Below are 21,188 nucleotides of genomic sequence, written 5' to 3'. Positions count from 1 at the left end.
TTGTCATTGTTTTTCTTTTGAAAGTACCAACTCTGTGCTAAGGTGGGCTTTAAAGCCTGGCTGAAATGTTTCAGAATATCACCTTTATAAATGTCTGGAGTTAGTTAATAAAGGCCTTTGAAAATAATAGTTTGGAAATCAGCCTGAAATATTATAAAAATAATAAATGGGTAATTGGTGTTTTTTTATTAATATTATTTTTAATTTGTTTAAAAGGTTGCTCGAGCTTCAGAGCAAGTTTAGCCAGATGAGTTTTCTCACCTCCATCCATCCATCATCTTTACCCACTTCTTCCTGTTTGGGTCACAGGGTCACACTGGTGTCCAGGAAACTGGAGTACCTGGAGAAAACCCACGCATGCACGGAGAGAACATATGTACTCCACCCTGTTAAAACAAAATCTTGTTGTTTGTGGGGAGATTAGATTATAGCTCATTTTGTCTGTATGTTGTACCATGGGCAGCACGGTGGCGCAACTGGCAGAGCTGCTGCCTCTCAGCAAGCAGGTCCCTGGTTCAAATCCCGGTCCGGGGGCCTTTCTGGGTGGAGTTTGCATGTTCTCTCTGTGCATGCCTGGGTTTTCTCCGGGTATTCCGGTTTCCTCCCACATACCTAAAACATGCACGTTAGACTGATTGGTCTCCTTTGTCTCTATGTGTCCCTGTGATGGACTGGAGACCTGTCCAGGGTGTACCCCACCCCTCGCACAGTGATTGCCGGACATGGGCACCGGTGACCCAAAATGGAAGAAGCAGGTAAAAGATAACGGATGGATGGATGTTGTTCCGCTAGCAAAAGTCTCAGCACTATTCCTGACTGAGCCGCACATTATGACAGATTATAAACTTAACAAACTAAAGCTGTGACACAAACCAAAGAGAATAGTAATAAGGGGCGTCAGTGGTTACCAGTAACACCCTTTTAATGAAATCTAACTGTAGCCAACTCCAGTACCTCAGGTGAAATGATGTCACAGTTGTTACAAGTTTATCAATAATTTGATCTGAAATTGTTTGACTGCAGACTCCAGACCAAATATTTAAAGTTGCCTCTTAAGGCTGTGAGACTTTCCTAATTATTTAACATGTAAAAATCCTACGTGATAACAACTATTCTTCACATTTGTATGAAATAACATGAATCAAAAGTGATTATTAAAACTATTGCACAGTATTTAAAATAATAATTTACGAAAAGGTTTCTGGGTTAATGAATTATATTCTCTTGCCTTGGTGATATGTGACTTGTCTGTGCTGCTGATTATCCATGCTGCTGATCTCATGCTGCTGATTATCCATGCTGCTGATCTCCTGCCTTTATGCTTCTGTATTTATTCCCATCCGCTCACTGTAGACTCATGTTCGGGCTGCTGTTTAACATACCCTATTATTTTACATTATTAGCATATATCTTAGATCTTTTAGTATATTGTTTAGCGTTCGTTTAGTTTATATCTTAGATCCGTGTATACTGTTTATTTTTATACTTTATTTTATTGCTATTTTTGGGTGTAACTGGGACCTTGGGTACACAATTTTGTTCCACCTCATGTACCACATGTGATGTGAATGACAAAGAACCTTGATATAAAGGTTGCTTTTTTTTTCTGAATTAACTGGGTATTTAAGGGGATTTCTCTATGCTCATTTTTTTATTATTTTATTTTCCTTTTGAGTTAAAATTAGTTGATAATATTTGTCCACGCAGAAAACAGTTTGTGATGTTTGATATTGTCTCCCAGCTCCATATCGTCGTCTTTTCCATGGATGTGTTGAGCTTCTCCCTGTAATTGGATTTTCTCGTCAGTGACAGATGCTGCGTTCGCTTCAAGCTCGCAGGAATCCTCTGGGGTTGATTTAAATCTGCTTTAACTACAGTAAACTAATTCATCCACTCGTTATCACTTTCTGTCCTCCATCACCAAACCTCACCCAGAAGGCTTGTCTCGCCAGACGGAGAGGAAGCCATCGTTTAACCTCTGACCTCTTTGTTTAGAAATGAAAAAGAACAGGGATGACTTAGTGGCTTTAATGCAGTCTAACATTTCACATTTTCCATGTTTGTTTGTTTCTTGACTTCACTTTGTGAGCCACCTCCCAAGTGTGGGGCAGGCAGATACTGAGATTGGCCTTCATGCATTAATGACCCACTTCTAGGACCTACAGAAAACCTGTTTGTTGGTTGTTTTGTTTTTTCTATCCTCTGTTGTGTCTTCAGGATTTCTCGTCATCTGTGCTCCAGCTGTGGCTTTATTACTCTCAACCTTTTATTTTACTTCACCTTCTGTAGCTCCAAGTTATCTTCAACAGCTCATGGATGTAACGCGCACGATGTCACGATAACAAATTTTGCTGGGCGGTTAGTTGTCTCAGAAATTATTGCGATAAACGATAATATTGTTTGAAATTTGACAATAATTAGTAATTGTTAAATTGAAGAAGAAATGGTGGTTAATTTTTGTGTGTAGTACCTTTTTTCGACCGTCGTATGGCAGTATGACTGTTTGAACCGAAGGATGGATAGTGAGAGAGCAAGCAGCATGTCTCTTTAAGTAAAATGGGAGGGAGGCCCCTTGACGTGACATGGGTTGTCTCTCTTTCCTATTTTTTGGTTCTCAAAATGTCGGACGCTTGGTGTGGTTTGAGCTCTTTAGCATAGCATTTTTCTCACAAAGCTTTTAATAAAAAAATCAGTAAACGAGTTCTCAGCTCCTTTTTGCAGAGAAAAACAACTTTTTACACAAAGACACTGGTTTCAACTGAATTTTGGAGCTTCGACAAGACTGAGGTTTTTTCTCATGGTCGGCCTGTTAGCTTAGCTCGTAGCTTAGCTTCTCAGCTTAGCTTCTCAGCTTAGCTGCTTTTCATGATCCAAAAACGCGATTTTGGACGGTTAAAACTGATTTTAAAGAGAAAGGGAGGGGTCAGTGAAGAACACCGGAGTTTAACTTTTTGTCATCCAGTGTCTTCAGTAGAAAGAGAGAGACGGAGAAACGATGAAGACAATAAATGGTCGATAATTTTCATTTATCATTCGATTAGCTGATTTATTGTTTATTGGGGCAGGCCTACGCGCAGCTAACATTTGTGGTTTTGTTTCCGTCTGTCCAAACGCAGTGCGTGTGAAGGCAGGAAATGTCCACCATGGTGTATCCACGTGAAGAAGCCCTGGAGCGACTGAGCCAGGATGAGATTGTCTTGAACACCAAGGCTGTCATGCAGGGTCTGGAGACTCTGCGTGGCGAGCACGCCCAGCTCCTCAACTCCCTACTGGACTGCACCCAGGCGCCCATCACCCAGGAGAAGTCCGGCCTGCTCCGGAAGAACCTGGAAGACATCGAGCTGGGCCTGGGAGAGGCACAGGTTCACCTGTTTTAAACTATAAGTAAATTATTTTCTGCTCGTTTGCTTTCCTAACCACTTATTTGTCTGGCGCGCTGCAGGTGATCATCGCTCTGTCGAGCCACCTGAGCGCCGTGGAGTCCGAGAAGCAGAAGCTGCGTGCTCAGGTGCGTCGCCTCTGCCAGGAGAACCAGTGGCTGCGGGACGAGCTGGCGGGCACGCAGCACAAGCTGCAGCGTAGCGAGCAGAACGTCGCCCAGCTGGAGGAGGAGAAGAAGCACCTGGAGTTCATGAACCAAATCAAGAAGTTAGACGACGACGTCTCTCCGTCCGAGGAGAAGAATCAGAACTCAGGAGGAGGCGGTGGCAGTGGGACCGGAGGAGGGGACTCTTCAAAGGACAGTCTGGATGATCTGTTCCCCAACGATGACGATCAGGGACCAGGTAGGATCAGCAGAAGGGTTCAGCTCTGACTTTAACAAGATCTAATACGAACAGCTCACAGTGCACCTGCAAAGCTTTTATGTAAACCAGTGTTTCTCCTAGATCACTGGTTTTGGCAGGGCACTTGTCAGATACATTACTAATGCTAGGTTGAAGCCACTTATCCTGTGGCGACCGGTCCTTGGCAGCAATCTCTGCTAGTTAGGCAGGGCGGGGCGCCCTCCTTGGATAATGGTTGGGAAACACTGCAGACCATCACTTATGACCATTAAGTGCACAGCAAGCAGACCAGTGCTGCTTTTACTGAACGTACCGAGTTACAAACACAGGCACTGTTCTCAGGAAGTAGCAGCCTGGAGACCTGACCATCAAGAATCTCTTTAAACCTTCAGGAACAAGTTTTCTTGTAGCTTCAATATAAATGTTTCTTTGTTTAAACAGCAAACTCTCAGTTCATTCATTTGGAGCAGAGGTTGTCTAAATATTCTCTCGGGGAGCTACAAGGACTTCTTTTAGAGGAAATGTAGCTTCTAGTAGAAGTGAAGGTCAGTTGTTTCAGTATCTTCAGATTCTCTTCAGGCAGTTTATTTTTAGTTCATGCTTCTTAGTGTTTCTAAGTTATTGGTTGCTGAATATTTTCCTGTTTAATTTGGTTTATTGACTCTCTTTTTTTTAAGGAAAACCCCCAGGATATATTGAATAATGCAAAATGTATGAAAGTAGAATACCTTGAAAAAAATTGGAAATCAAGGAAAACCTGGAGAATGACTTTCACATTTCCAGACAGAGACAGCTCGGGGAATTTGAACATTGATCTGCTGATGATCTTTTTGAGGTTTATTGTGTACATGTATTAATGTTAGTATCCCTGAGTCCATGTTCTGCTATCTACGGTGTACGGAGTACTGTACATGTATCCTTACTGATTGGCTCTGGTGACTTTTTAGTTTCTGATTTTATACAATATAAATAATTATTAGGAATGATTGCCATATGCAGGTACTATAGGCTACAGCATACTTCCTGTCATCTCTCAATGTGATTGTCTGCCACCTAAGACACGTAAGTTCTGAGCATTTCATGTGATGCAAAAATCTCCTGGAATTTCAGGATTTACGCAAGAAAAAAAATTCAGGGAAACCTGGGAATTTTGTTTTCATGAAATGCTGGGAACTCTGGAATCACATGCAACCTTGCATGCTAAAGTTTTAAACAAATGATGCAATCAGTTAGGACTCAAAGTATTGGTTGGAGATGATCTTCAGCTACTACCACATCAGATTTTATCTGAATATCTACAAATGGACTCAGTTAAACAGCAAAGTCCATGCTCAATAATCCAGGTATACAATCCAACATTTTTCAGTCAGGTCATCTGGACAGTTTCTTTTTTTTTTTTTGTGGTGAAACGTTTCGCCTTCGATCCAGAAGGCTTCATCAGTCAAGGAAACACACAACACAAAACTGACTCTTCCTTCCCCCAACAGCTTACTCTAAAGTGGAACAAACCAGTTTTGTTTGTGATAAAATGGTCTCTTTGGACTAAGTTAAAGTTGTTTCAGGGGTTTCTGCAGTTGGTTAGGTGTGGTGGCCATCTTGAATTGATGTGCATCCATTGTTCAATTCTCAGAGTTTCATGAAAATCATGCCATATTTGAGTCTTGACATATTTTGCTAACACCACAGACAAATGAATGTGCACACAGACTCAAGCACAATCTTCTACCTTTCAAAGGGCTGGGTGACATATAACATATTTGAAAAGGCTCTGCAGATATGGATAAATCTTTTATTATTATTTTGAAGTTCTATTTGTTTCTGATTAAACTTTTCATCATAATCTAATGAACGTTTTAAGTATTTTGAAGCAAACAGAAACACTTTGTCTTCTTAATGAGAATAAAATGAATTAATGTAGATTTGTTAGATAAATGTGGGGTTTTCAAACACAATGAGCTATTGAATTCAATAATCTTATTTTCAACTATCTATCCATCCATCCATTTTCTTTACCCGCTTCTTCCATTTTGGGTCACGGGGGTCGCTGGTGCCCATGTCCATCAATCACTGTGTGAGAGGCGGGTGACACCCTGGACAGGTCTCCAGTCCATCACAGGGACACATGGAGACAAACGAGACAAACAACCATTCACTCTCTCACTCACACCTAGAGACAATTTAGAGTTACCAATCAGCCTAACATGCATGTTTTTGATCTGTGGGAGGAAACCGGAGCACCTGGAGAAAACCCACGCAGCACGGAGAGAACATGCAAACTCCACCCAGAAAGGCCCCCGGATCAGGATTTGGACCGGGGTGACCTGCTCACTGAGAGGCGGCAGCTCTACCAGTTGTGCCACCGTGCCACCCATCTTATTTTCAATATTGATTAAAAATCTGTGATTGTTTTTCTTTGGGTAATCAGACAATCGTAGTAGAGACGACAAATCATCTGGTGTTCAAAATCAAACAGTCGTGACTGTTGACCTGATAATTTGTCAATAATTGTTTTAGTCATTGGAGAGATAACATATCTAAGTGGAATCAAAAGTCCAGATGTTTTCTGGTTTGTAAACGCATCGTCCCTAAGTTGCTAGTTGTGTCTAACAATAATTAATCTTTGCAGCAGAAAATTATTCTGAACAACTCAAACGACTCAGTTTGCTATTTGTTTTCTCTACTGTACTCGAGTGCTAGTCTTTGTCATTCTCATAAGTCTGTTTAAAACTTTGGCATGGAAGGTGGACAGTGATATGTAATCTTTTAAGGAACGCTACTTTCCTTTTGTAATTACCGTAATTTCCGGACTGTTGAGCGCACCTGAATATAAGCCACGCCCCTTTAAAAAAAGGAAAGAAAATGTGTATAAATAGGCCACGCTTGTGTATAAACCGTGTGTCCACGTTGTAACATGAGATATTTACACAGAAAGATTTTTTTAAACTTTTGATTAAATACTTACTGGTAACAAACACAAATATGTACTGTAAATGTTTTTTTTCTGAACAGTGCCTGTAACACGGCTAGTTAAAAACAAAATACAGTAACCTACCGGGAAGTCATTGATCGTGCAAGCATGTGCTCTTCATCCCACAGCTGCCTTTTAAAACAGAGAAGAGGGAAAATAAAGTGTCCCTACTTCCCTGTACTCTCCTCTCCTCCTCGTTTCATTGGTTCATTTCATTGCTCAGATTATTATTATTTTTTTACCTTTTTTACCAGTAGTCTCGTTGAGTCACGAGGACCCAACCCCCAAGAGAAACGTATATTGGGCAACTATGTGAGCACCCAGTTGTGACGAGGCTAAATGTTTTGGAGCATGAAGTTCATTAGCCCATAAACTTTTATTTTTTTAATCCCTAAATTAGCTGCAGTATTGTATAAGCCACCGTGTTCAAAGTACTTGAAAAAAGTAGCAGCTTATAGTCTGGAAATTACGATAATAGTTTCAAGTTTTTCCGTTAGGTTTGGTTTATATAAAGACTTCTGTCCAGTTACAGTAAGGATTATTATTTGTATTTGAGAGAAACTTTTTTACTTTAAAACATTTTGTTCAGAGCACACTTAAATTATTCGTTTTGACCAGAGATTTAAAAACAATGAGTATAGCTCGTTGTAGGATGAAAATCAGAGTTGGTAAATATGGGAATATTATAGGAATGCACATTTTTCAGTTTTTTTAATTTATTTATATCTGCCTTGTTTGATTTTTCTCTTGCAGCCCAGCCCAGTGGAGAGGTGGCGGCCCAGCAGGGGGGCTACGAGATCCCGGCTCGCCTCAGGACGCTGCATAATCTGGTGATCCAGTACGCTTCCCAGGGGAGGTATGAGGTCGCCGTGCCGCTGTGCAAACAAGCCTTGGAGGATCTGGAAAAGACGTCCGGACACGACCATCCTGATGTGGCCACCATGCTCAACATCTTGGCCTTGGTGTATAGGTGGGGCGGCGTTGTTTCTTTAACTGCTTATGTGCTGTAAGACATAAAATGTTAAATTGGAGCTGTTTTTGTTTCTTCCAGAGACCAAAACAAATATAAAGAAGCTGCTCACCTTCTGAACGATGCCCTGGCCATCAGAGAGAAGACTCTGGGGAAGGACCACCCGGCTGTGGCGGCGACCCTCAACAACCTGGCCGTGCTGTACGGCAAGAGGGGCAAATACAAGGAGGCTGAGCCCCTCTGCAAGAGGGCTCTGGAGATCCGAGAGAAGGTGAGGGCCAAAACACGCCACATGCAAGTGTGCTTTTATTTTTGTTTGCATTTTTAATGCAAATGATCATGCAGTCGGGGTTTGTCTTGCAAATGCTCACGGGTTTGTCTCCCCGCCGGGCCCAGGTGCTGGGGAAGTACCACCCAGACGTAGCCAAGCAGCTGAACAACCTGGCCCTGCTGTGCCAGAACCAGGGCAAGTACGACGAGGTGGAGTACTACTACAGACGGGCCCTGGAGATCTACGAGTCTAAACTGGGAGCCGACGACCCAAACGTAGCCAAGACCAAAAATAATCTGGTGGGAGCCTGATGTGGACCGCTCACACAGAACCTGCACTTCACTGTTTTATTTTCTAGAACATGCTGTGAACAAAGTGATGCATGTCTGTTTCCAGGCCACATGCTACCTGAAGCAAGGCAAGTTCAAAGATGCTGAGGTTCTGTACAAAGAGATCCTCACCAGGGCGCACGAGAAGGAGTTTGGATCAGTCAACAGTGAGTTCATCAGTCCTCAGCCATCACTGCTCACAAGATAAACACAAAAATGAAATGCCGTATTTTCTGCCGTACCTGTCGCACCGCCCTATAAGTCGCATCAGTCCAAATATGTCTAAAAAAGTGGAAAAATCCATAAATACGTCGCTTCAGCCAATAAGTTGCAGGGCATGTAAATTATGCAAAAAACTGCAACTTACAGGCTGAAAAATACAGTAAGACCCTGATAAAGTATGAAGTGTTTTTGTTATCACGAGTCACTCAGAGCTCCTGGCTGCATCTTCACTGCAACTCTTGTACATGAGTTACGAAGTTTCTTTATTATTATTTGCTCTTTTCACAGATGACAACAAGCCGATCTGGATGCACGCAGAGGAGAGGGAAGAGAGCAAGGTCGGTTCTTTAGGTTGAAGTTTTATCAGCTTGTTGCTATGCTATACGAGGTCAGCAGGGATTATATAGCATGCTGTTTGATGGGCTCCTATTTTCTATTCGGCTCCTCCAGCCGCCTGCTTGTTTAATTAATTTAGTTTTCTTGTTTTTTCTCAGAGCAAACGCAAGGACTCTGTTTCGTACGTGGAGTATGGCAGCTGGTATAAGGCCTGTAAAGTGGACAGGTGAGTTTCATAAATGATAATTTATCATTTATCTTGATTAAAAGTCCTTACAGAAAGAATTCTTAGCTCAGTTGTGGAGAATGTTTTGGTTGCACATCATCTGAACTCTGATCAGGCTGAAAAACACTCAGGTTTGTTTGTAGTTAAGTAGAAACCTCAAAAGTCTCGGAGCGAGGCTGTGAGCGGTGATCAGCAAAGGTGCTGCTGGAAAGCAGTGAGCAGAGATGCAGGAACGACTCCTCATGGGGAACATACTGTAAATTTACTTTATTTATTTTAACCTTTCAAGCATTCACCCAAGATATTTGCAGAGCTCCTGTTCTGTCCTAAATTATAGAAAATTATGAATCATCGTTTGGTGTTTCCATATTTTGTTTCTTCATTCCAATTTTTACACTTTAACATTACATAAAGTAAAGTCAAATATCTTGTTAACGTATATTTTTTCTGTTTTTATTATATTCTATTTCTTCTTGTTCACGCTTCTAATAAAAATCCTGCAATGCAAATGTAAGACGTTTCAAACTGATGAGGAATAAAAATATACAGAGAGCCTGGCTCTGCTGAAGATTCTCACTAAACAATTTGAGCTTAATTTTCTTTCTCTATGACACTATTTAAGCTTTTCTGTCTGTCATTAACCGACATGATCAAAAAGTAATAGTGACTGAACCAGGATGAAGAGAAACATACATAGAAAAACACAAGACAAAACTACATTTTTCATTGCACTTTTTTTTTTGTTGTTGTAAAGATGTACCGTATTTTCTGGATTATATGTTGCTCCTGAATATAGGTCGCATCAGTCAAAAAATACCTTGTGAAAAGGAACAAAACGAGTTGTTTTGGAGTAAAAGTTGCATCTATTTAGACGTGTATTTCTCAGAGTGCAAGAACAGACATTTAATCTGAACTAACAATAACACAAAGAATATACCTGGGATCCTGAACAGGCTTAATTAACATAAAAAGCCAATGAGTCCAACAAGAAAGTTACTGGTGAATTCACCGATCTTAATCCACATCACCGAATCCATTGAATTCTTCATCCTCTGTGTCGCTTCTGAACAACTCCGGAGGAAGATGGGGCGAGGGGGGATGTTGGCGGCAGAGGAAGAACATATAGTTGTCAAAAGCCCAGAGGACCCTCTCGCGGCTGCAAATGGTAATGTTTACTCTTTGGTTCATGTCAGTTCGGACGAACATTTAATGCGTCTGTCAAAAATAACGTCATGAATAGGAGGAAAAAAGTATATAAGTCGCTTTGGACTATATGTCGCAGGACTGACCTAGCTATGAAAAGAAGTGCGACTTATAGTCCAGAAAATACGGTAAACCTCTGAGGACATAGAGAAGAAACATAATTTTAACATTCTTCTTTCAGTGTTGCAGAAACAAACGGAGGAGATGATTCTTTGAAAATTAAGAGAAAGGGAGTGTGCAAGCTACAATAACTCCTCTAACGTGTAGTTTCACACAAAATTAAAAGAACCCTTGACAAATATGTCGTACAGTAAACCAGCAATATAGGAGAGTTAATTGCTTGTTAACTTTTTTCACATTTAGGCAATGTTCAGAAACAAATTCTGACATCTCGAATGAACTGGTTCACTTGATATGTTCAGGGTTTTCATTTTTTATTTTTGAGGGTATGCCTGCACATACATCTGGACCTGACATCGTGTGTCTGTTCCTCTCAAACTCAGCCGGTCGAAGCAGATGGCCACTTGTCCTGAGCCTGGTTCAGCTGGAGGTTTCTTCCTATTAAAAGGGAGTTTTTCCTTTCTACTGTTGCCTTTGTGCTTGCTCAGGATGAGAGACTGCGACAAAACGAACACTCAACGCGTCTGCTGGCTTCCTTAGATAGATAAATTTACGAACTGGCATTTATAATGTATGTTCCTGTTCAGTGCCCTCAGATGACTTATGTTGTGATTTGGTGCTATATAAATAAACTAAATTGAATTGAATTAATATTGAGGCTTCACGCTATTGATGTAAAAGAAACGAGACTAATAGTTGTTTTTTTTTTATATTTATTTTGAATAGTCCAACTGTGAACACCACCCTGAAAAGCCTGGGAGCGTTGTACCGTCGTCAGGGCAAACTGGAGGCAGCAGAAACTCTGGAGGAGTGTGCCAGCAAGACGCGTAAACAGGTACAGTCCAGCTGGTCTGAAAGACTTGCAGCTGCAGACTTACTGCACTTAGATTAGATGTGCGGGGTTCATCCATTATGTAGCGCGAGCGTTCCAGCTGTGATTTATAATCTCATCAACTGTGCCGGAGTGATTTGGAGCCGAGGGGTTCCTCGTTGTGTTTAAGATCAGGCTCCTGCGGCGTGAGTTGTTAAAGCTGCAACTTTGTCTGTGTGTTCGGTCTCTCAGGGTATCGATGCCATTAACCAGAGTAAGGTGGTGGAGCTGCTGAAAGACGGAGCAGCTGGAGGCGGAGACAGGCGACACAGCAGGGAGGGGGCCAACGGATCGGGGGGACAGCGAGGAGAGAGGGAGGGCGACGACTCCGCTGAGTGGAACGGGGTAACCTGATGGTTTTTCTCAATGCGTCTCAGTTTTAACCTTGATATTAAAAAGTTTCTCTCTCCCCCCCGTCCTTAGGACGGTAATGGCTCCCTGCGTCGCAGCGGCTCCTTTGGGAAGATTCGTGAAGCTCTGAGGAGGAGCAGTGAGATGCTGGTGAAGAAACTGCAGGGCAGCGGACCTCAAGAACCTCGTAACCCGGGGTAACGTTACTTCCTGTGTGGCTTCAGTTATGAGCCAGCTTCTGCCAGTATTTTCTTTATGGTCTCTAAACCAGTTGTAAAGATTCTCCGTGTGTTCAAACCAACCAAACGATTCAAAGCTCAAATATTTAATATTTAAAACTGAATGCAGAGGTTGTTTTACTTTGGAAATGACTGAAATTTTTTTTTTTTTTTTTTTTTTTTTTGTTAATACTGGTTGTTAGAGTTCTTGTGAATTCTTTGGTACTTAATGTATAACGATTAAAAATAGAAACTTGTAAAAAAAACAAATATTTATTTCACTATTCCCACCCTGGTTAAATACAGAGGAGGGTCATGATGAATTCCCCCCCCACACACACACACGGAGTTCTTTAATAACCTCAGAATTCTGAGGAAAAAGGCACAATTTCTCACATTTTCCAAAGAATGTTAAGTTTAAAAAAAATTTTGCTGCAGCCATTATTTATTTTCATAGTTAAACAATAAAACCGTTTTCTGAATTTTTATTTTCGTGGTCCATAAATAACCAGGTGTATACTCAGCAGTGACATCTAGTGGTCATGTTAGAAAACAAAATCAGCTGCACTCACATTGCCTTTCAGGGACTAAACTACATCAGTGCACCCAACTATGAACAGCGTCACTGTTCTCAAAACAGGCCGCGCTAAAAAAGTATATTTCAAACGACTCCAACTAATTTAAACATCCATCATCTTCCGCTTGTTCCAAAGTCAGGTCTCGGGGGCAGCAGCTTGAGCAGGGAGGCCCAGACATCTCTTTCCACAGCCACCTCTTCCAGCTCTTCTGGGAGGACACCAAGGCGTTCCCAGGCCAAACAAAAGACATAGTCTCTCCAATGTGTCCTGGATTTTCCCCAGGGTCTCCTAGCACCTCCCTAGGGAGGTGCCCAGGGAGCATCTTTACCAGATGCCTGAACCAGCTCAACTGGCTCCTTTCGATGTGGAGGAGCAGCGGTTCTACTCAGAGTTTCTCCTGGATAACTGAACTTCTCACCCTGTCTCTAAGGGAGAGTCCAGCTACCCTGTGAAAGAAACATTTCAACCGCCTGTATCCACAATCTCATTTTTTCGGTCTCTATCCAGAGCGCATGACCATAGGTGAGGGTAGGAACATAGACCGACCAGTAAACGGAGAGCTTTGCCTTACAGCTCAGCTCTCTCTTCACCACATCAGACCAGTACAGAGTCCACAATATTGCAGACACAGCACTAATCCGTCTGTCAATCTCACGCTCCATTCTTCCCTCACTCATGAATAAAACCCCAAGATACTTGAACTCCTCCACTTGAACCAGAACCTCACCCTCAATCTGAAGAGATCAATCCACACTTTTCCGGTTGAGGACCATGGCCTCAGATTTGGAGGTGCTGATTCTCATCTCAGCCGCTTCACACTCGGCTGCGAACCGCTCCAGTGAGAGCTGAAGATCACGGCACGATGACGCCAACAGGACCACATCATCTGCACTAAGCAGATATGGAATCCTGAGGACACTGAATCGAAATCCCTCCGCCCGCTGGCTACACTGAGAAATTCTGTCCATAAAAGTTATAAACAGAATCGGTGACAATGGGCATCCTTGGCGGAGTCCAACTCTCACCCTGAAGGGGTCAGACTTACTGCCGGCAATGTGAACCAAACTCTCGCATCTCTTGTATAGAGACTGAACAGCCCATAACAACGTGCCTCCAATCCCATACTCACGGAGCACCCCCTACAGTGTACCCTGAGGAACACAGTCAAACACCTTCTCCAGGTCCACAAAACACATGTAGACTGGATGGGCAAACTCCCATGACCCCTCGAGGACCCTAGTGAGGGTAAAGAGCTGGTCCAGTGTTCCACGGCCAGGACAGAACCCACATTGTTCCTCCTGGATCTGAGGTTCGACCAACGATCGAACTCACTTCTCCAGTAGCCCTGAATAGACCTTACCAGGGAGGCTAAGGAGAGTGATGCCCCTATGATTGGAGCACACCCTCCGGTCCCCCTTTTTGAAGAGGGGAACCACCACCCCAGTCTGCCAATCCAGTGGCACTGCCCCAGATGTCCACGCGACATTGCAAAGGCGTGTCAACCAAGACAGCCCCACAACATCCAGAGCCTTAAGTAAATCAAGGTGAATCTCATCCACCCCCGGAGCCCTGCCACCTCTGAGCTTTTTAACTACCTTGGCGACCTGAGCCACAGTTATGGACGGATCAACCCCAAAGTTCCCAGACTCGGCTTCCTCCATGGAAGACGTGCTGGTGGGATAGAGAAGATCCAAGAAGTATTCCTTCCACCTCCCGACAACATCACTGGTTGAGGTCGACAGCAGCCCACCTTCACTGAACACAGTGTTAGTAAAGTGCTGCTTTCCCCTCCTCTGCCGCCTGATGGTTTACCAGAATCTCCTCGGAGCCGACCGAGAGTCTCTATCCAGGGCTTCACCGAACTCCTCCCACATACGTGCGTTTGCCTCAGCAACAGCCAAGGCTGTTAATTCTAATTTAAACACGATTTTCAAAAATTACAAGTAAATTCCAGCTTGGAGCTGTGATAAATGTGATGTATTTATTGTCTAGTTCAGTCTAACAAGGGTGAGTCAGGTCCTCTGGACAGATTCTTCGTTGTTGAAACAAAGGAGAACCCGTCCAGAGGACCTGACACACATTTGTTACATTCATCTACCTGGATTATTGAGCACGCATCAGGACTTCTAGTTCAATATTTTTACCATGACGGTTCATTACAAATACGTTTGTACTTTTCCACACCTACTGAATAAACTTGCAGGTTTGCAACTTCTCTGATTATTCTTGTTTTTCTCATCAGAGCAGAGTGCGGTGTCAGCAGCTCTGTTGGTGGGGGATAAAGCAAGAAACTAATCAGAACAATAATCTGACATTTGTAGTGAAGCTAAATAAAAAAAGCACAGATGTTTTGTAAAGGAAACACACTTTGTGCTGTTTTTAGTTTGTACTTGAGCTTGTTGAATTATTGCAGAATTGTTATTATTTCTAACGAGTTAAACGTTTCAGAAATAGTTTCTGTTGTTTTAACACTTGGATCTAAAATGATGGTTGTTTGTTTGTTTGTTTTTGCACAGAATGAAGCGAGCTAGCTCCCTGAACTTCCTCAACAAGAGCAACGAGGAAACCACGCAGGTACATTTGATTTCTTCACCACAGGGCGTTAATTAATTCAGGACGAGGACAAAGAGAACAGGAACCTTTTCACCTGTCGTTCTGTAACACGACCCGCTCTGTTTCCTCAGGATGCTAACTCCGGCCTCTCAGACAGCAGAGGACTCAGTGCCAGCAACGTGGACCTGACCAGACGCAGCTCCCTGATTGGCTAAACCAAATCTAGGAGGTGTGGTGTCAGAGGTCCAACCAGGAGCAGCTGTGTGCATCTGGGTTTGATCAAAACACTCCTGCAGCATCTTTCTTCTTCTTCTTCTTCTTTTAAGAACATTAAAACAAAAGGCATCACCACACTTGAAGTCACAATCGCTGCTGCTTCGCTGTACAAACCGCCGCCATCCTTCAGTGACGTGCAGACGCCTTCACAAGCATGTCGCTTACTGGAAAAGTGGAATGTCTGCACCTGAATGCCTCGTGCTTTTGGCTCGCAGGAAGTGGTGCGTTCACATGCAGACGCTTGACTTTCAAAAGGTTTAATTTAACGCGCTCCGTGTTTGGCTTCGGCGAGACGCGTCACACGTTTTTCCACAGGTAGCATGAAGTCGATCCACCGGGGGCAGACATTAAACACGGTCCGATCCGTTTGAGAACAATCACCATTTCAACCTCACTCTCTGCCTTCTCTTTTTTTATGTATATATCATTTTAAATTATTTGACATTTCAGTTTTTGTATATAGCACATTTATTTTTGTTTCCGCTGGGTTTAAGTTGGTCCGAGCTGGAAAAATAAAACACTATTTATGAGAAAGGAGGAGACTGGACATGAAAGAGGGACTGAAACGTGTATAAGGTTTATTTGAGGAATGAAAACGTCAAAAAAATCTAGATAAAATGTTTGACGCTGGAATCCACAGGTGATTTTTCAGAGTTTCAGTCGAATGACGGGAGGCGTTTGTTTTCCAGATGAATGATCTCATCAGCTCGTTGAGTTCTGCAGAAGAAGTTGTAAAAAATGAGCTGCTCTCCTGAGAAAAACACCGTACGAGACCTGTTTTATCAAACTTCACCACCTCAGGTCTAAACAAGATATTTTAAAAGCTGTTTTACAATCAATCAAACAGGAAGTGCAACATAATCACCAAACCATTTTTTAATTATTACTTGAAGCAGCTGCAGAGCGTCGGCTGCAGTTACGTTTACTCATTCAATCAGAGCTCTTTGTATTTTTTTTATATATATTTTCTGCGTATGTGTATCATTTTTGCACAAAACAATCCTCGGTGTCATGTTTTGATTGGTTTTCCACATGGATCATCAGTCCAAACCCTCAGAGCTGAATGACATTCCATTGCTGGACTCAACCTTTTAACTGGATTTTTCCTTGGACTAAGCTTTTATTTTGAAGGTACTGGTTTATCTGGATGTTACTTTGTATGTGGACTGGGAAGTCTCGGGGCATTTTGACATGATTGTTGTAAGAGTTGGGGAGAATAAACCATCAGATGTAACTGATGATTATAAAGTTTCAAAACACTTCAGATAACATCCCAGAAACTTTCCATGGGAAGGTAAGCTAAAGAATTTGGGAAAATTACCAAAATTGGAAATTTTCTATGGTAATTGTAGGAAATTACCTGAAAATCGGAGCTAATTTAAACAAACTTATCATATCCAAGCAAAAATATATGTATATATTTTGTCACAAGAGTTTGACATGAAGTTTATCACAATAACACATGTTATGACATATGTTAAGGGCCAACCTTCAATAATTTAATTCCAGGTTATTCCTCTAAATTCCTGTTAATTCTCATGGAAAATTTCCAACTTGAAAATGTACAGAAAATTACTTCCTCTAGAAATAAAACGACCACTGAGCGCACACATTTTATTGCGCCAAATCAACAGCGGCTCAACTATTTTATTACAAACTTACAGATTCAGGAAAGTCCTAAAAACTGTTTTGTTAAAAGAAGAAAAAGGTGAATGATTTATTCTGAGGGCATTTTGTCAGAGTTGGTGTGTGAATTATGTTGTTGTTGGCAGAACTTTCTTTAAATCCTGTTTATTTTATTTTTTTGTATCAGCTTCTGAATGTTTTGAGCCGACGTTGGATTTTAACGAAGTGAAGTCAGAGGAGTTCAGGAAGTGACCGAAGGAGTAAAACGGACATGAATAAGCAGGTTTTGGAGCCGAGAAAGAAAAGTGCTTTAAGTGTTTGCAGCAAATAATGTACAGTCCTGTTATCTGTGTATAATCTTTCTGTATGTATACGGTTCATCACAAAACCTCAACACCATGTAGCTGTGTATGAAATATCTATGAAACTAATCCGTAGCTGAAGGATCTTTCCAACACACACATACACACACCTGTTGGTAAATGTGAACTATAAGGCCACTATTTTCAAACAAGTTTACTTGGTTCATTATGGGGACACCACTTTCTGCTTACTCTGCAGATGTAGTAACCCTATCAAAAAAGTCTACTTAGAGCCCTATATCGCAGAGCTAACTTAAAAATTTGAATACACACAACACAACCTAAAATATAATGACCTGAATGAATGCAAACTGATAAGGACACAGATAATTAGGTGATAAGTCCCACCTACGACATAAAGACACATTTATAGGGACTAATAGGATATGTAAGGACATTGTCTATACTATTCCAGAAATGTCTGTAATGAGTGCCATAATTACATAAGAAACGGCTTAACAAATACTGCATTAGCAGTTATGTTCATTAAGCAGGCACAAATGACATAAGGACAAGATAAACTTTAGAAATAAAATCACGAAATGAACAGCAGTTACATTAAATTAAAGTTCTGTAAACACCAAACAAAGTATTTATTCAAAAAAATACCTGGACAGGGTTTTTTTATTTTTTATTTTTAGCCTTTATTTATCCAGGTTAGTCTCATTGAGCCACGAGAACTCATTTTCAAGAGAGACCTGTTTTTTTTTTTAGGGAGCACATGGTGGGGGTTAAGGGCCTTGCTCATGGGCCCAGAGTGGGGCGAATGAGGGTGGGGGCAAGTGTGGGTGTTTCACCTACCCCACCCACAATTTTTGATGTTGTCGGGGCCGGGGCGTGAACCGGCGATCTTCGGATCACAAGCCCACCTCTCTAACCTCTGCGCCACCACTCCCCTAGTGTGGTGTGCATTCAGGCAAAATGTCCTTATAGTTATACATTTACACACACACACCCCTCCCCCCCCCACACATTTTATTCCCATACATGTCCATTCTCTCCTGCAGATAACCAGATCAAGATAAGTTTCCTCCATTTAAACTTTTTGCTTTTGTGAGAAAAGGAAATGCTACAGTTTTAAGTCTTTAGCCTGAGCTGCTGTTTCTGAAGGGTTAGAGTCAGTCCTGTAGCTGTTGGGGGGCACGGGGGGGGGGGGGGGGGGGGGGGGGGTGTTGTAGTGTTCAAGCTCTTGTGAATGTATACGATTTCCTACACTGCAAACAACTCGACCCACCTTTCAAAGGTTCAATAAAGTAAGATTCCACTTTCCAAATGGTTTTGGTCTCTTTTCATTCATATTTCTACTGACAGTAGTGTTTTGTTTTGTTTGTGAATCAACAGCAACTGTTTAAACCATTTCAAAGTGTGTGCGTGTGTGTGTGTGTGTGAGTTTATGTTACTTTTCACAGCTTTAGCTGGTGGGGGGTGTTAACCCAACGCTGCATCAACGCAGCGTTCGTATGGGTGAGTACTTCCTGTCTCATGAACAGCCGAGCACCACCAAGATGAAACCAAACCCACCAGACTTCATGAAGAGGATCTGCAGAACCATGATGGACTGATCAGCAGATAGACCAACCTCGGACCAGGATAAACGCTGGAGCATGAATGAAGCAGGAACAGAAAGTAAGATAACTTCTGAGATGCTGCTGGCTTGTTTTATTTTCAGTTTTAGGAAAGAAAGTTTCAGTTCCTGTCCGAGTGTTATGTTTCTGAAAGAAGTTTGTGTAAAGTGGTTAGAAAAAGTTTTTTCACAGAACAGAAGTCACTAAAAAGAAAAGGGATGCTTAAAATAAATTAACTAATGAACTGTAAACAGAGATGTCCAAACACAGTTCCACAGTCAAGTCACATTTATTTATATATAGCACATTTAAAAACAGTAACTGTTATCAAAGTGCTTACCAAAAAAGATCACAGCATCAAATATTACTAAGATATTACAGCAACGTGAATAACCAAAATAGGGAATTTTTCCTAGCCGAGGGCCAAAATGAAAAAAAAATTGAACTCGTTTTTTATTGTCAAATATTTCACTAGAAATAGGAATGGCCCTAATATGTTAATTAAAATAAAAAAAAATTATTGATTCAAGATGCATCAGCGTTCATTTCTTAGGGGTCAGTAACTATTTTAATAATTTTCACAAGTTTACATAACGTACGCTTTATGTAGATTTTTGATTTCATAAATCGCAGATGAAGCCTTCCATGTCTCATTTAGATGTGAGCTTTGAGAAATAAATCGGGTCGAGCGAAGCCAAGAGTTCTGGAGCAGAGCTCTGCTGAACTGAAGCTGAGTGATGCCATAAATGTGTGTCGGACGTCTCCCTTGTGTCACTTACTATAATGTGTTAACTCACTTTAGCCATACTGTTTGTGGTTTAACTAGAAAATTGCTGTGTCCTCATCAATATTCCCTCGGCAATAAATCTGTTAATTGTTGTTTATTCGCAGCTGGTCATCAGTTCATCACATAACTACGCTGCAGCTCTATAGATCTTATTTATTTATTTATTTTCCTCACGCGTCCAGAAAATTTTGAATAAAGTAGATGCCATTTCCTGCATTCTGGTGTATTTTAATGGGCTGTTTAACATTTAGTTTTGCCTACATAAGTAACACTTGATTCAGTAACTATTATAGAGTTAATGGCATAACAAGAAGTAACCTGACCAACAGCTCTCCTTGAGTGAATAGAGCACATTCCGCTTCTCTCATGCTTCCTAGCCAGTTGTAGGGTCAAGAGACAAACATGTAGCATTAACACAGTATGAACAACATTCAGAAATTGTTTCTATAAGAACATTATCAAATATTTTACATGAACGGTAAGATTGCTTCGCCCACGAGGAAATGTAACACAGGTTGAACTAACCTCGGACAAACAAGATAGCTGTAATGTTGGAGGTAGTGAAGCTCATGGTGTTGCCTCAAGCATTTAGTGAGGCATTTATGCCTTATCAGCCAAAATAAAAAAGACAGGAAAAAAATAAAATAAATTCTAAGCTAAGAATAACTTGAACTAATTACTGCACTAGATGTTTTCATGCCACAGAGCGACACAGGGTAAGAACTCAGTGAAATTCAATATGTAAGCGTGTAAATTTTGCATACACAATCTATTAAACACTTTTTACAAAATCAGTTTAGTTTTAACAAAGACTAAACTTACGCAACCAGGTTACCACATATATCTACATATAAAACACAAAACAAAGCACAACTAGTATCCTGATGCATGCTCAATAATCCAGATAGAAAAATCTAAAAACGTTAAATCTGGTCCTCTGGACATTCAAAAAACCAAAACAAACAAAAAAAATTGTAGAAACGTTTCTTCTCTCATCCGAAAGACTTCCTCAGTCTGAGGTGCTGTATTCAGCTCAGTCTTATAAATAGTACATTTTCAGAGTGGATCAACCAGTTTGCTGCTGACAACCAAAACCAGCTGCTCACATAGTCAAGAAGGACCATCAGCCTAACAATGGATCATTAGCACACTGATGGCTGTTTACTACTCACAAAGGGCTGAGTGATATTAGCAATCATAGCATTGTAAGAGGGGGACAATTGAACCCGGAGGCCTCCACCCCTGTTTAATGATGGACGGTTTCTTTTCACAAAGATGGCCTCCTTTACTCCTCTCTCAAACCATCGTTCCTCTCTGTCCAGGATGTGAACATCTTCATCCCTGAAAGAGTGACCTCTGGCCTGGAGATGAATGTAGACCTCAGAGTCCTGGCCTGATGATGTTGATCTTCTGTGCTGGTCCATCCTTTTGGCCAGTGGCTGTTTAGTTTCCCAAATGTAAGACTGATCACAGCCCTCCTGACACTGAACAGCATACACAACATTACTCTGTTTGTGCCAGGGGACTGGATCTTTGGGATGAACCAGTCTTTGCCGTAATGTATTTTGGGG

At 41.6% G+C, this 21,188-nt stretch overlaps 2 protein-coding genes across 2 annotated transcripts in view; both read left to right on the top strand.

Moving 5' to 3' along the window:
* Positions 1-21,188, top strand: part of prkd4 (protein kinase D4) — a 71,275-nt gene that overhangs the window by 25,589 nt on the left and 24,498 nt on the right. The gene's annotated exons all lie outside the window — the stretch shown is intronic.
* On the top strand, positions 3,135-17,866 carry klc2 (kinesin light chain 2). Its single transcript, XM_037675584.1, has 13 exons — positions 3,135-3,362; positions 3,443-3,785; positions 7,507-7,723; positions 7,805-7,994; positions 8,120-8,293; positions 8,391-8,490; positions 8,834-8,883; positions 9,040-9,107; positions 11,157-11,265; positions 11,494-11,646; positions 11,725-11,849; positions 14,965-15,022; positions 15,133-17,866. Exons 1-13 carry the CDS (start codon positions 3,135-3,137, stop codon positions 15,214-15,216), a joined length of 1,899 nt encoding a protein of 632 aa, XP_037531512.1. The 3' UTR covers positions 15,217-17,866.

This window comes from Nematolebias whitei, chromosome 1 (genome assembly GCF_014905685.2).
Source record: "Nematolebias whitei isolate Nwh7 chromosome 1, NemWhi1, whole genome shotgun sequence".
In the NCBI taxonomy this organism is placed as follows: domain Eukaryota; kingdom Metazoa; phylum Chordata; class Actinopteri; order Cyprinodontiformes; family Rivulidae; genus Nematolebias; species Nematolebias whitei.
This window is presented reverse-complemented; position numbering and strand designations above follow the sequence as displayed.

Excerpts from the sequence above, each read along its gene's own strand:
- klc2 (XM_037675584.1), top strand. The coding sequence starts at position 3,135 with ATGTCCACCATGGTGTATCCACGTGAAGAAGCCCTGGAGCGACTGAGC. Across the intron at positions 8,294-8,390 it reads CCAAGACCAAAAATAATCTG|GCCACATGCTACCTGAAGCA; the intron begins GTGGGAGCCTGA and ends GTCTGTTTCCAG. Across the intron at positions 11,647-11,724 it reads ACTCCGCTGAGTGGAACGGG|GACGGTAATGGCTCCCTGCG; the intron begins GTAACCTGATGG and ends CCCCGTCCTTAG.